The following is a 16,226-nucleotide window of genomic DNA, read 5'->3' on the forward strand; positions in this document are numbered from 1 at the left end:
TTGTCTCAACTGCTGATTGCCACATTAAGAATCAATAAGAGGGACAAGGGAACAGGATTAATCACACAATCTACAGCCATCGGGCTGACAAGAGATATAATGAGGGTGTCACTCACGCGGCTCGTGATTCATCGATATGACCGCAAGACTGAAACAATTCAGGTTTCTACACCGAGATGGAGCTAAATGGAGCTAAATGGAGCTAAATCTATTCTCAGTATGCTAATGAGCAGCGGTCAACAAAATACCACAGACAAGATAGACTACAGGGAAGTGGGAGGGGCAGAATGGACAAAGAGAACAGGGCAACAACTTAGATGCAATGAGATAATGCTTCGTCCAACATATATGCATTACACCTGCCAGTGCCTTGTGTGACCTTATCAAAGTCTGCGGTCGGAGGTCCAGTTCAAATGTAGGTTGACGTTTATTGTCATGAGTCTTGTCCTTGAGGCAGAACTGAGCGATTTCCGCTAGACAGGCCAACTGCAAAGTCAAAATTGGCTAAATTGTAAATATTCATGAACATGTAAGGTTAGGGTTAGGCATTAGGGTTAACAGTGTGGTTAAGGTTAGGTTTAAGGTTATCAGGTGTTATGACGTTGTGGCTGTGCCAGCTATTGACCACACTGCAGAGCTGCCTCCAGAACAAGATTAATGACGAAAAACGCTAACCTGCCACATGTACACTCTCTCCCTCTCTCTCTCCCACTCTCTCCCTCTCTCGTATGTTCACTTGTGAGACAGCTTGGGGAGCGGGTGGGGTGCACTCTACACCCCATGTCTCTGCTAATTTAAGCAGCCAGCTAGCACCAGACATGACCTCTTTCCCTCAGCCCAGACTGCAAGGCTGGCACCCAGCAGCATGGCATAAGATATGCTGGCCTGGGTGAATGGCTCCCAGAGCTTTTGGGTACAGACATACAGCCAAATGTACAAGCAAAAGCACAGCCCACCGTAAAAATTCCACAGAGGTGAAAAGATGGTAAAGTATTCAGACTGCTTGACTTTTTTCTAATTTTGTTAGGTTACAGCCTTGTTCTAAAATGGATTAAATAGTTTCCCCCCTCATCAATCTACACAAAATACCCCATAATGATAAAGCAAAAACAGGTTTTATACAATTTTGCAAATGTATTAAACATTTAAAAACAAAATATCACATTTGCATAAGTATTCAGCCCCTTTACTCAGTACTTTGTTGAAGCACCTTTGGCAGCGTTTACAACTTCAAGCCTTCTTAGGTATGACGCTACAAGCTTGGCACACCTGTATTTGCGGAGTTTTTCACATTCCTCTCTGCAGATCCTCTCAAGCTCGGTAAGGTTGGATGGGGAGCGTTGCTGCACAGCTATTTTCAGGTCTCTCCAGAGATGTTCAATCAGGTTCAAATCCGGGCTCTGGCTGGGCCACTCGAGGACATTAAGAGACTTGTCCCGAAGCCACTCCTGCATTGTTTTGGCTGTGTGCTTAGGGTCATTGTCCTGTTGGAAGGTGAACTTCGCCCCAGCCTGAGGTCCTGAGCACTTTGGAGTAGGTTTTCATCAAGGATCTCTCTGTACTTTGCTCCGTTCATCTTTGCCTCGATCCTGACTAGTCTCCCAGTCCATGCCACTGAAAAACATCCCACAGCATGATGCCGCCACCACCCACAACATGATGCTGCCACCGCCATGGTTCACCGTAGGGAAGGGTACCAAAACATTTCTGCAGAATTGAAGGTCCCCAAGAGGGCAAGCTTACAGTAGATACCTGGCCATGCTGGCCTTTGACCTATGCACAGTGACACACTGGCTTGGGCTAACAGCCAACAAATTAAAAAGAGGGGTTTTAAGGGGTTTGGGCTCAAGGTGAAAATCTCAACTATGTGCTATACAAGGGCCCCAAATCCTAATCATTTCCAATAATTGATGATGGGAAAGTTCTGGATGTCTAGTTACGTAATTGAACACTGAATCCTTTGGGTGGTTGACTATGACTAGTGTACAAACATCTCTCTGTGTGACATACACTACCGGTCAGAAGTTTTACAACACCTACTCATTCAAGGTTTTTTTTTGTAGAATAATAGTGAATACATCAAAACTAATAAATAACACATATGGACTCATTTAGTAACCAAAAAGTGTTAAACAAATCAAAATATATTTTATATTTCAGATTCTTCAAAGTAGCCACCCTTTGCCTAGATGACAGCTTTGCAACCTCTTGGCATTCTCTCAACCAGCTTCACCTGGAATGCTTTTCCAACAGTTTTGAGGGAGTTCCCACATATGCTGAGCACTTGTTGGCTGCTTTTCCTTCACTCTGCGGCCCGATTCATCCCAAACCATCTCAATTTGGTTGAGGTCAGGGGACCTTGGAGGCCAGGTCATCTGATGCAGCACTCCATCACTCTCCTTGGTAAAATAGCCCTTACACAGCCTGTAGGTGTGTTGGGTCATTGTCCTGTTGAAAAACAAATCATAGTCCCACTAAGCCCAAACCAGATGGAATGGCGTATTGCTGCAGAATGCTGTGGTAGCCATGCTGGTTAAGTGTGCCTTGAATTCGAAATAAATCACAGACAGTATCACCAGCAAAGCAACCCCACACCATAACACCTCCTCCTCCATGCTTTATGGTGGGAAATATATATGCAGAGATCATCCGTTCACCCACACCGCGTCTCACAAAGAAACGGTGGTTGGAACCAAAAATCGGCAATTTAGACTCCAGACCAAAATACACATTTCCACCAGTCTAATGTCCATTGCTCGTGTTTCTTGACCCGAGCAAGTCTCTTCTGCTTATTGGTGTCCTTTAGTAGTGGTTTCTTTGCAGCAAATTGACCATGAAGGCCTGATTCACACAGTCTCCTCTGATCAGTTGATGTTGAGATGTGTCTGTTACTTGAACTCTGTAAAGCATTTATTTGGGCTGCAATTTCTGAGGCTGGTAACTCTAATGAACTTATTCTCTGCAGCAGAGGTAACTCTGGGTCTTCCATTCCTGTGGAGGTCCTCATGAGAGCCAGTTTCATCATATCGCTTGATGGTTTTTGCGACTGCACTTGACGAAACGTTCAAAGTTCTTGAAATGTTCCGTATTGACTGACCTTCATGTCTTAATGTAACAATGGACTGTTGTTTCTCTTTGCTTATTTGAGCTGTTCTTGCCATAATATGGACTTGGTCTTTTACCAAATAGGGCTATCTTCTGTATACCCCTCTACTTTGTCACAACACAACTGATTGGCTCAAACGCATTAAGAAGGAAAGAAATTGTCACGACTTCCGCCGAAGTCGGTCCCTCTCCTTGTTCGGGCGGCGTTCGGCGGTCGAAGTCACCGACCTTCTAGACATCGCTGATCCACTTTTCATTTTCCATTGGTTTTGTCTTGTCTTCCATCACACCTGGTTCCAATTCCATCAATTACATGTTGTGTATTTAACCCTCTGTTCCCCCCATGTCCTTGTTGGTAATTGTTTCTTGTAGTGCTTATGCACGGTATGCTGGTATTTACCGGGTTTTGGTTGACCGATTTATTGTATTGTTCTGTTGACGGTTTTTTATGGATATTAAACAACACCGTTGTAAATCAGTTTTCGCTCTCCTGCGCATGACTTCTCTGCCGCTAGTACGCACCTCACTACAGAAATTCCATAAATTAACCTTTAATAAGGCACACCTGTTAATTGAAATTCATTCCAGGCGACTACCTCATGAAGCTGGTTGAGAGAATGCAAAGAGTGTGCAAAGCTGTCATCAAGGCAAAGGGTGGCTATTTGAAGAATCTCAAATATAAAATATATTTTGATTTATTTAAGCCTTTTTTGGTTACTACATGATTCCATATGTTTTATTTCATAGTTTTGATGTCTTCACTTTTATTCTACAATGTAGAAAATAGTAAAAAATAAAGAAAAGCCCTTGAATGAGTAGGTGTTCTAAACCTTTTGACCAGTAGTGTATTTCTGCTGAGCGATAGCATGTGGGACTAGGGGACAGGACAGTGGCCCCTTGTGCACATCTGGATAGTTTATAGTGTCCTTGGTATCAATTGGGTACACACAGGCACAGACTAATAGATGTATAAATAGCTTGATAGAGCGTGTGCGCTACCGAAAGCACACGTACACACGTTACAGTAATATGATCTACTAGAAGCAGCTAATGATGCACTGAACTAGGTTAGACTTAGAGAGGCAATGCAGAAAAGGGGACATGAAACATCAGACATGTGGGTTACATATGTTAAGGAACTCTTAAAGCAGTAATCATTTAAACCGTTGGTTATCTACTAGCAGACTTGACCATCTTTTCACCTCTGTGGAATTTTGACGGTGGACCTGTACTTATTACAATCATTATCATCATATCATTCCTCCAATGTATTCATCTACTTATGAAACCTAACAAAAATGTCCCTCCAAAACCTACAACAGTATTGTTGAACAAAGTAATTGAAAAGGAATGCCCTCTAACCCTCTATAATAATTAGTATAATAATTATTATATTATTAGGAAGGAATAGCCTGGAACCAAGAAAATATGCTAAACACCTGCTATGTAGGCCTAATATTGTGTTGAGAAGGCTGAGAGATAAGTATGACGCCATAGCCAGCTATCTGCACAGTACAGGAGATTGCTCCATTCTGTCTCTCCATTGTAGTGTTAATGGGAAACATATCGCTGGGTTTAATCTGAAAAAGCTGCAGAGGCGCGAGAGAGAGAGAGAGAGAGAGAGGGGGGGGGGGGTGGAGAGAGGAAGAGAGGAGAGGGAAAGTTAGTGAGAAAGGGAGTTAGAGAGTAAAAGAGAGAGCAAGAAGTACAGAGGGAGAGAATGAGAGACGGTGAAACGGGTATCGTGGGGGTGCTCAGCCTACTCATTATTTTACAGACCGCCTGCTTCCTGATTTCAGCTGGAGGGTTCAGTTTAGTACCCCTCTGTGTAGCCTGTCCCTCCCAGCCATCCCTCAACATATGGCACAGGTTGAAATCCCCCAAGATATCACCTCACACCTGTCTATAATCTGTATAACTGAATATGTTCCCTTTGTGTTTTTCCAGTATTGTGGATGCAAAAGGTATTCTCAATGCTGTAGTATACATCCAAATACTGTACTACATATGGAACTTGTTTAGCCCCCCCCCCCCAAATATCACCTTACCCTCCACTATACAACTCGGTATCTTTTGATCTGAGATCTCTATGTGATTTCCTTTAAGATTCTACCATATTCTAGATACAAAACAACGTCTCTATAATGTATTTGAGCATGAATATAAACATGTACATAAACAAACAAACACCTGTGTAACATGCCATGTAACTTCCTGATAAATAAAATATGCATAAAAGAAGGGGGATGCACAAAAATAATTAGGAAAGGTGGGAAAATAAAAAACAGAGGAGTGGCCATGAGCTCCCTAGTATGTACGTTGATGAGTGGAAGTGTTGTAGCAAGAGAGAGAGAGAGAGGGGAGAGAGAGAGAGAGAGAGAGAGAGGGAGAGAGAGAGGGAGAGAGAGAGAGAGAGAGAGAGAGAGAGAGAGAGGGAGAGAGAGAGAGGGAGAGAGAGAGAGGGAGAGAGAGAGAGAGAGAGATAGTGTGAGAAAGAGAGAGTGTGAGAAAGGGAGAGATAGTGTGAGAAAGAGAGAGAGAGAGTGTGAGAAAGAGAGAGAGAGAGTGTGAGAAAGAGAGAGATAGTGTGAGAAAGAGAGAGAGAGAGTGTGAGAAAGAGAGAGAGAGTGTGAGAAAGAGAGAGATAGTGTGAGAAAGAGAGAGATAGTGTGAGAAAGAGAGAGTGTGAGAAAGAGAGAGAGAGTGTGAGAAAGAGAGAGATAATGTGAGAAAGAGAGAGATAGTGTGAGAAAGAGAGAGAGTGTGAGAAAGGGAGAGAGAGAGTGTGAGAAAGAGAGAGATAGTGTGAGAAAGAGAGAGAGAGAGTGTGAGAAAGAGAGAGAGAGTGTGAGAAAGAGAGAGATAGTGTGAGAAAGAGAGAGATAGTGTGAGAAAGAGAGAGTGTGAGAAAGAGAGAGAGAGAGTGTGAGAAAGAGAGAGAGAGTGTGAGAAAGAGAGAGATAGTGTGAGAAAGAGAGAGATAGTGTGAGAAAGAGAGAGTGTGAGAAAGAGAGAGAGAGTGTGAGAAAGAGAGAGATAATGTGAGAAAGAGAGAGATATGTGAGAAAGAGAGAGTGTGAGAAAGGGAGAGATAGTGTGAGAAAGAGAGAGATAGTGTGAGAAAGAGAGAGAGAGAGTGTGAGAAAGAGAGAGAGTGTGAGAGAGATAGTGTGAGAAAGAGAGAGATAGTGTGAGAAAGAGAGAGATAGTGTGAGAAATAGAGAGATAGTGTGAGAAAGAGAGAGTGTGAGAAAGGGAGAGATAGTGTGAGAAAGAGAGAGATAGTGTGAGAAAGAGAGAGTGTGAGAAAGGGAGAGATAGTGTGAGAAAGAGAGAGATAGTGTGAGAAAGAGAGAGATAGTGTGAGAAAGGGAGAGATAGTGTGAGAAAGAGAGAGATAGTGTGAGAAAGAGAGAGATAGTGTAAGAAAGAGAGCGATAGTCTGATGTTAGAGGTAGAGATTGAAGAGAAGAGCAGCACACAGGTTTGCCTCCTCCGGGGGCACTGCTATTTCATACCGCTGAAAATAAAACACTTTGAACCTCAAGAAAAGGGAGGGAGGGAGGGAGGAGAGGAGAGGAGAGGAGAGGAGAGGAGAGGAGAGGAGAGGAGGAGAGGAGAGGAGAGGAGAGGAGAGGAGAGGAGAGGGAGGAGGTGAAAGAGAGCAGGCAAAGAGTGAGAGGGTGGCATGGTGGGGGTGCTGTGGTGCTACACTGAAAACAGAAACAACAGTGAGAGAGGCCGAGAGAGAGAGAGAGAGACCAAGAGAGAGGCCGAGAGAGGCCGAGAGAGAGAGGCCGAGAGAAATTTGGAGGAATGGAGTCTGTCTGTCTGTCTGTCTGTCTGTCTGTCTGTCTGTCTGTCTGTCTGTCTGTGTACATGTTTTCCTACCTTATCAAGACCACAATGTCCTGACAAGTCACCAGAATGTCCTGACACGGTAGGAAAACAAGAAATAAGTCAGGACTTTTTTCATGTCCTCAATTTGTTAAAATGCTATATTTCAGGCTTAAAGTGGAACTGACAGTGTTTTACCTACTTTGCAGATATGAAACAAACAATCATAAGATCAGTCAAAAATATCAAACTCCCAGTTTATGTTACAAAACCAACTTTATAATAGCTTTTAAAAATAGGTTATATTTCACTCAAAATCCCATGACGTACACTAAGGCATTGCTGGCAGAATAGATGGATACAGTTCAATGCATGATTCATATAATTCACCAATACATTTCTTGGACGTCCAAACAATATTGCTGTCAGGTTGTAAATCAAAGCTGGCCTGATACATTGTTTGCTTCCTCCAGCCATTCGGGATGCACTGTTTCAGTTTCAATGACTCAATATTTTTGGAACAGAAACGACTGTAATTAAGGCTGGGAATGTCAATACAATCAAACTAGCAAGGGCAATGATCACAAGCCAGTCATAACGTGAGTAATAGGCTAGCACACGTGTCACATGTGAAACACAAGGCGTTACACATTTCTATCCGGCCACGCAATGATTTGGGTTGTCAATCCATACCGGCCGTGTTGCGCTGCCAATGTGCTGCACGACTAGGAAAGGCGCGATTTGGGTGATGTTGATGGTGGAGAAAATGGCAGAAACTGAGGTTTTGTTTTAAACTGCCAGTGAGTCGAGTGAAGCTAATAGCATAGAAAGTGAGAATGAGTGGGATACAGTGGTGAAGAAAAAGGGAAACAGGAGAAGTGAAGCTGTGGTGGAGGAAACCACTAGACTCGTTTGTAGTTGGAGTGAGGGTTTTGGATCAAAGTGTGGAGTTGGTGAGAGTCACAAATAGTGGTCTTATTTTGATTTTTGGTGTGTCTGCAGAGCAGAAGAAGTGTGTTTTAAGACTCAAAAAGATATCGGAGTGGAATGTTTCCTGTATGGATTTTTGCAGCAGGTCGCCTATCAAGGGGGTTATTTCTGGGGAGGCGCAAGAAATAAAGGCAAAGGATATTACTGAAGACATCGATGGAGTGGTTGGTGCCCGTCGACTGACGGAGAAAATAAATTACTTCATCCATGCTACTGTTCTTTGATGAAGACTCTCTCCCTTCTCAAATAAAGTTAGGATTCATGAGATACCCAGTAAGAGCTTTTGTGCACAAGTCCCTGCAGTGTCATTCATGTAAAATATTTAGTAATGTGTCAAGTGTGTGCAGAAGGGAAGAGTATCATATGCCAGATGAAGTGAAATGCTGCAACTGTGGATGGGAACATGCGCCTGAATTCCTGGAGTGCCCTGTTAGGGTGAGTGAGAATGAGGTGGCAGGGGTAAGGAGTTTCCAGCGTGTCTCCTATCTGGAGGCGGTGAGAAAATTGGAAGGAGCGAGTGGCGGGGAAGAAGAAATGGTAGTAGAGCCACCACGACCAGTGAAGGGTTCTCATCAACCGAGGGATAGTGAAATGCTACCTGTTAATAAAAGATGTACTTTGTATTATTTATTGAAATGGTCATAAACTACAAGCGGAGAAGAAGTCTAAGAAAATTGGAATCATTGTGAATGCCGCTGACCGTTTTTTGGGGTCTGGGATTTCACAGTCGAGGCCGTGCAAGGAATCCTGTCAGTGAATGTACCGCCATCACAGGCCCCTGAGCCTGTGTAGGGATGTATTTTGGAGTGGACTGGGATTGAAGAAGCGGGATGGGTTTTCTTAGTTGACTTGTTTTATTTTGGATGATGTCGTTTTCCCCCTTTCTCACAATGTTCTTTTTGTTTTATCCAGCTGGTGGCGGTAATGCACCATTAACATTGGATACCAAACGCCATTAAACCCTATCGAAGAAGAACATGCTGCACCACAAACGGCAGTGCATTGCCACTCACACAACCCTCCTCCCTGACCAACAGGAGCCAGCCCATCATCACTAATGGCACTGAACGAATCTTCTACCCGACCGAAAGTTTAAACATGTTGTATTGGTCACATACACATGGTTAGCAGATGTTAATGCAAGTGTAGCAAAATGCTTGTGCTTCTAGTTCCGACAGTGCAGTAATATCTAACAAGTAATCTAACAAATTCACAACAACTACCTTATACACACAAATGTAAAGGGATGAATAAGAATATGTACATATAAATATATGGATGAACGATGGCCGTGCGGCATAGGCAAGATGCAGTAGATGGTATAGAATACAGTATATACATATGAGATGAGTAATGTAGGATATGTAGATATTATTAAAGTGCCGTTATTGTGACTAGTGATACCTTTATTAAATCCATTTATTACATTTATTAAAGTGGCAAGAGATTTGAGTCTGTATGTTGGCAGCAGCCACTCTATGTTAGTAATGGCTGCTTAACAGTCTGATGGACTTGAGATAGAAGCTGTTTTTCAGTCTCTCGGTCCCCGCTTTGATGCACCTGTACTGACCTCACCTTCTGGATGATAGCGGGGTGAACAGACAGTGGCTCGGGTGGTTGTTGTCCTTGATGATCTTTTTGGCCTTCCTGTGACATCGGGTGTTGTAGGTGTCCTGGAGGGCAGGTAGTTTGCCACCGGTGATGCGTTGTGCAGGCCACACTACCCTCTGGAAAGCCTTGCGGTTGTGGGCAGAGCAGTTGCCGTACCAGGCGGTGATACAGCCCGACAGGATGCTCTCGATTGTGCATCTGTAAAAGTTTGTGAGTGTTTTAGGGGACAAGCCAAATTTCTTCAGCCTCCTGAGGTTGAAGAGGTGCTGTTGTGCCTTCTTCACCATGCTGTCTGTGTGGGTGGACCATTTCAGTTTGTCCGTGACGAGTACACCGAGGAACTTCTCCACTACTGTCTACTGTCCCGTCGATGTGGATGGGGGGTGCTCCCTCTGATGTTTCCTGAAGTCCACGATCATCTCCTTTGTTTTGTTGACGTTGAGTGAGAGGTTATTTTCCTGACACCACACTCTGAGGGCCCTCACCTACTCCCTGTAGCCCTCACCTCCTCCCTGTAGAAAGTGAGTGCTACGGGCGAATATGTTCGTAAACACACCAGCCAGCTGGTCCAGGCCGTCTAGGCCGGCAGCCTTGCGAGGGTTAACACGTTTAAATGTTTTACTCACGTTGGCCACCGTGTCAGTGGCACTGTATTGTCCTCAAAGCGAGCAAAGAAGTTGTTTAATTTGTCTGGGAGCAAGACGTCAATGTCCGTGACGGGGCTGGTTGTCTTTTTGTAATCCGTGATTGACTGTAGACCCTGGCACATACCTCTCGTGTTTGAGCCGTTGAATTGCGACTCTACTTTGTCTCTATACTGACGCTTTGCTTGTTTGATTGCCTTGTGGAGGGAATAGCTACACTGTTTGTATTCCGCCATGTTTCCAGTCGCTTTGCCATGGTTAAAAGCTGTGGTTCGTGCTTTCAGTTTTGCACGAATGCTGCCATCAATCCACTGTTTCTGGTTAGGAAAGGTTTTAAAAGTCACAGTGGGTACAACATCACTCACCGAGTCAACTCGCTCACCGAGTCAGCATATATTTCAATGTTATTGTCTGAGGCTACCCGGAACATATCCCAGTCCACGTGATCGAAGCAATCTTGAAGCGTGGAATCCGATTGGTCAGACCAGCATTGGATAGACCTGAGCACGGGCGATTCCTCTTTTAGTTTCTGTCTATAGGCTGGGAGAAACAAAATGGAGTCATGGTCAGATTTGCCGAAGGGAGGGCGGGGGAGGGCTTTGCATGCATTGCGGAAGTTAGAGTTGCAATGGACCAGAATGCTACCAGCCCGTGTCGCGCATTTGATATGCTGATAGAATTTAGGAAGCCTTGTTCTCAGATTAGCGTTGTTAAAATCCCCAGCTACAATAAATGCAGCCTCAGGATATATGGTTTCCAGTTTACATAGAGTCCAGTGAAGTTCTTTCAGGGCCGTTGAGGTATCTGCTTGGGGGGGATATACACGGCTATGACTATAATCGAAGAGAATTCTCTTGGTAGATAATGCGGTTGGCATTTTATTGTAAGGAATTCTAGGTCAGGTGAACAAAAGGACTTGAGTTCCTGTATGTTGTTATGATCACACCCTGAATCGTTAATCATTCACCCCTGCCCTTCTTCTTACCAGAGAGTTGTTTGTTTCTGTAGGCGCGATGCGTGAAGAAACCGTGTGGCTGTACCGACTCTGATAACATATCCCGAGTGAGCCATGTTTCTGTGAAGGCAACTCGTGCCCTAATTTCGTCCACCTTGTTGTCTAGAGATTGGATATTGGCGAGTAATATGCTCAGAAGATGGATGGTGTGCTCACCTTCGAAGTCTGATCAGTAGGTCGCTCTGTCTGCCTCTACTGCAGCGACCGCATTGTTTTGGGTCGGTCTCTAGGATAAGATCCCATGTCCAGGGTGGAGGTCCGAACAAAGGATCTGCTTCGGGAAAGTTGTATTCCTGGTCGTAATGTTGGTAAGTTGACGTCGCTTTTATATCCAATAGTTCTTCCCGGCTGTATGTAATAACACTTGAGATTTTCTGGGCTAACAATGTAAGAAATAATACATAAAAAAACAAATTACTGCATAGTTTCCTAAGGACCTGAAGCGAGGCGACCATCTCTGTCGGCTAAATGTCCATGCCAAGTTTAGGTTCCAACAGGTCATTGCTGTAGCCTACAGAAAATCTTGGTTGTCAAAAAGTTAAAAGATAAAGGTTTCACACCCAGGGAAAAATTACTACTAAAGGACAATAGGACACACAAGCGAGGGTAAATTAGTCAACAGTGAGCTGGCATCGTGAATTCAACTTCTTTCGTGTGACCCGTTTACAGTGCGCAGCGGAGGGAAAGTGTACAGACATGCCACAGTCCTAGCTAGGCTATTAAAATGTTGCAGTCTGGCATCGGTTTTTAAAGTTTGACAATGAATTACCAAAAAACTAAACCTGCAACAAAACACTATGCAAATGAGAAACATGTAGACCTATTACAGCAACATTTGATCAGTAGCCTAGGCTGGCTACTCAACTACAAGACATTTTGAGTCCACCATACAGCAATATTGCTGTATGGTGGAGCCTAACGTTTGTTAGCTAGCTAGCTGTTAGGAGGATGTCATGCCATGTCATTGAAGGAGTGGGTGAGTGACAGACTTTTCCCCCTACAGCTAGAGATTCAGGTGTCATTTGGTTAGCTAGCAAGAAATATGAATCGCTTTGCTAGCTAGCTATGCTGAACTTGAACAACTGTTATCCAAAGTTAGCATATATCTTAGTTGTCAATCAAAAATATTTGTCATTGATCAAATGGGAGGGCAGGCAAGTTCCTATTCAGTTGTAAAAACGTGCATGCATGCACTGGCAGGCATGCTGCAGAAGGATGAGAAGGCTACTATTACTATCATTTATCAGTGCAATTTCAACTAGCTGAAAAGGTTTGACAGGGTTTATCTAATGTTCCCTTGCTAGATTTGAGCTCATCTTGTTCTGACTAGCACTAGCATTTTTTATTAGGTTTTATGTGTTGCAGTGTCTACTAATTGTCCAAACGCACAGCCGCTTTCCCATTCTATATTGCTATAGAATTTTCACAAATGTCTTACTATATGTCATTCCCAAACCTATGAATTTATGAAAATGTAAATTACCATATCTAAGTGATCGATTAATATATATTATATATATATATATATATATATATATATATATATATATATATATTATTCCTGGGTGTGTTTATGATCAGAGAATAAACCGCTGTCAGTTCCACTTTAAGAGTTAGGTTAGGGTTAGGAGTTAGGTTAGGGTTAGGAGTTAGGTTAGGGGTTAGGGTTAGGAGTTAGGTTAGGGTTAGGAGTTAGGTTAGGGTTAGGAGTTAGGTTAGGGTTAGGAGTCAGGGTTAGGGGTAATAGGAAATAAAATGTTTACTCCCCAAAAAATCCAGAAAATGTGTGTGTGTATGTGTGTGTGTGAGAGAGAGAGAGAGAGAGAGAGAGAGAGAGAGAGAGAGAGAGAGAGAGAGAGAGAGAGAGAGAGAGAATGAGAGAATGAGAGAATGAGAGAATGAGAGAAAGGGAAGGATAGCCCCTCTACTTTGAGTACTTTAGTGGGGATGCCAGGCTCAGGTTGGCCCAAGTATGAGACACAGATCAGTGTGTGTTTGTGTGTACATGCGTGTGCATACATGTGCGCCCACTTGTGTGTGTGTGTGTGTGTGTGTGTGTGTGTGTGTGTGTAATGTAACATTATTATGATAATGGGTGACCAGGGAATACACACCAGAGATAGAAGGGAAATGGGAAAGCAGGAAAAGGAGTGAAGGATATGAAGCAGATTATCGGGAACAACATGACAGTCATTTAGTCAGAATGAAATGATGTTGGGATAAGCTAGGAAGGGATTGGGGCAGCGAGGAGAACAAGGAGTGGGAGAGAAAGAGAGAAAACGAGAGATAGAAAGTGGGCAGGGAAAACATTTGGAGAGTTAGAGAAAGAGGGAGAGAGAGGGAAAGAGAGGGAGTTGGAGGAGAGGGAAAGAGAGGGAGTGGGAGGAGAGCATGATTTAAAACACACTTCATTGATATATACAGTGCATTAATAAAACAGCTACCACCCCCCCTCTCTCTCTCTCTCTCTCTCTCTCTCTCTCTCTCGCTCTCTCTCTCTCTCTCTCAATCGCTCTCTCTTTCTCTCTCACCTTAAAGCTGTACCATGGCAGGGGAGCTGATGCTATCCTGACTTAATAACAGCAAAGCCTGTCATTTTTAGAATTCATATTCCTTCATTTCTGGGTGAAAAATATTGCCTGGTTCCCTCTTCCCCCATCTCCATCTTTCTCTCACATGTATTATAGATACACCATTACAACTTGTTGACTTACGCGTTGAGGGAACGCTTTGCAGACAAAACGAATCAAACGCATCATCATTAGCCACGTCAACGGCAGGCAACCCCACTGATTTAGCTCATCTGGCATCCGCTGGTGTGCCTGTGGGCTCCTAATGAATGGCCCCAGATGGGCCTAACCCCATTATGCTGCCCACAACAGGGAGAAGCTAATAGCATAATCTAATATTGTCCGATCTCGAGCAGAGATTCACTGTAGGGAACGTACAGTAAGTCTTCTCCTGGTCTGCTAGACAACACAACAATTAGTGTGTGTATGTGTGTTTTTATAGCAATGTACAGTACAGTGACTCACCTTCAGCAAGTCTTTGGGAAAGTCTTGACCCTTATTCAGACCCTCCAGGTTGTCAATGAACTGTGTGCAGGACATCTTTTTGCCAATGTTCTGAAAAACATGACACACAGTACTTACTCTATGCTATTAGTCTCTCTAGACCAGGGATGGGCAACTTTTGAACTCATAATAAGGGGCCTCAGTGACTCGCTGGTCTGCATACCCACATCCATACCCACACATGCAGTCAGAGACCTAGCCTTTTAGGGGCCCTAAGTTACATTTTACAGCTAATTTCTTGCCATTTTAAACTACGTTTAGATAGCTGGCTAGACTAACTTACCAATGAAATAATTTTAGATGCCATGGGCTATTTGAGTGACTGTCAGTGACTGTTAGTGACTGACATAACAAGAGAAAAACGGCTGATGTACAACCACATTTAGAAATTGTACCTGGTGTATTCTACTATTGTAACTCATAGTAGAATATCGTCAGGTACCCATCCCTGCTCTAGACAGATGGGTTTTCTCCCACAACGTACCAATGTCCCAGCATACATGTCTGTCCTCAAACCAACGTCAGTTTGGCAGAGAAGAAAGGGCGGAGTTGGAGGCCGGAAAATCCGTCCAGAGCCCTGCCGTAAACATCTCCGCTAGCTAGCTAGATATTTTCAATGAGTGTGTTTCGCAAGTGGAGGCATGCGCCATGATGTTAGCTTTACCAGCTTAAAACCACTGACTGGCAGGGGCAAAAATTTGCCTAGCTATCCGCGTCTATATTGTGCGTCCGCCTCTGTCATGTTTCCGAGGGGATTATTTTTAAGCCCCGCCTAGCCAAACTTGTGATTTGTTAGACCTAGTGCTATTGCCCTATCTCTGAGATTTCCGAGACTACTATGCTATAAATGAATATAATCTTTAAAAAGCATCACCAACATCAGTCATCTAAAATATTCGAGGCACAGATTGTCTAATTCATCTGTCCTTCTGCAGCTCTTTGACAAACTGTTATATTACAATTCATCTCTGAAGGATGTTATGGGGAGAAATGACTTTCAGGGACCTCATCCAATTGATTTAATCTGGCTGATGAGCTGAGAGTGTTCAGAAGGAGATTGTTTAAAGGACGTCACGCTGCTTGCTTAGCGAGTACCGCTTTCTCCTGATTGGGCTCACACTGAGGCTCGAACGCATGACCTCTGCCTCGCAAACAAACGTGGCCGCCCTCCTGAAGCGTCTTACTCAGTCACACCACGGAAAAGCTCGTTTTTCGGCAGCGCAAGGGGAGACACTTCAGGCTGAGGAGTGAGTTTTCACAGAGCCCCATCTGCTACTATTGCATGCTGGGAATATTGCTGAAAAGAGATAGTGAGTGAAGATAAAGACGAAGAAGATGCGGGGGACTATGATGATGATTTTGAAGAAGAAGATAATGACATTGGTGACGATGATGAATGATGATGATGGTGATGAAGCACAGAACTATATCAGCCAGGCATCTCTCAATCCCCCCTTCCCCTGAGAGAGTGGGTGTCTCATCAAGCCAGCTCTAGCCCCTTTAACCAGACCTGAATATTTCCATATAATATAAATGGTTTCGACTAAACTACCTGTAGTCATCTGTAGAGGCTGCACATCACACCATGCAGCAATAGATGGCCTAGATTTAGAGTTATACTGGAATCAGTCTACAGTTTGATATGGACTGGATTTTATGAGAGTGTAGAGCACATTGTAATCAGGAAGCTGGTCCCAGATCAGCTTTCGATAAGTCGGGGTCTTATTTCCCAAAGGTACCACTATACTGAGTCAGTGGAGCTTGGGGGAGAATGGATCTCTGAAAAATGTCTCTACACTGAACTCTACCCTGAACTTAATGACATTTGTATCCCTAATACACACACACACACACCACACACACACACACACACACACACACACACACACACACACACACACACACACACACACACACACACACACACACACACACACACACACACACACA

General features: G+C 43.8%; 1 protein-coding gene across 1 annotated transcript in view; it reads right to left on the reverse strand.

The window, feature by feature from the left end:
• The window catches only part of LOC145850222 (PH and SEC7 domain-containing protein 1), a 47,288-nt gene that overhangs the window by 29,388 nt on the left and 1,674 nt on the right, over positions 1–16,226 (reverse strand). Inside the window, exon 5 of the mRNA XM_045702505.2 lies at positions 14,238–14,327. Within this exon, the coding sequence (XP_045558461.2) occupies positions 14,238–14,327 (90 nt within the window). The remainder of the gene's footprint in view (positions 1–14,237; positions 14,328–16,226) is intronic.

Source organism: Salmo salar, chromosome 19 (genome assembly GCF_965601325.2).
Source record: "Salmo salar chromosome 19, fSalSal1, whole genome shotgun sequence".
Taxonomy (NCBI): Eukaryota; Metazoa; Chordata; class Actinopteri; order Salmoniformes; family Salmonidae; genus Salmo; species Salmo salar.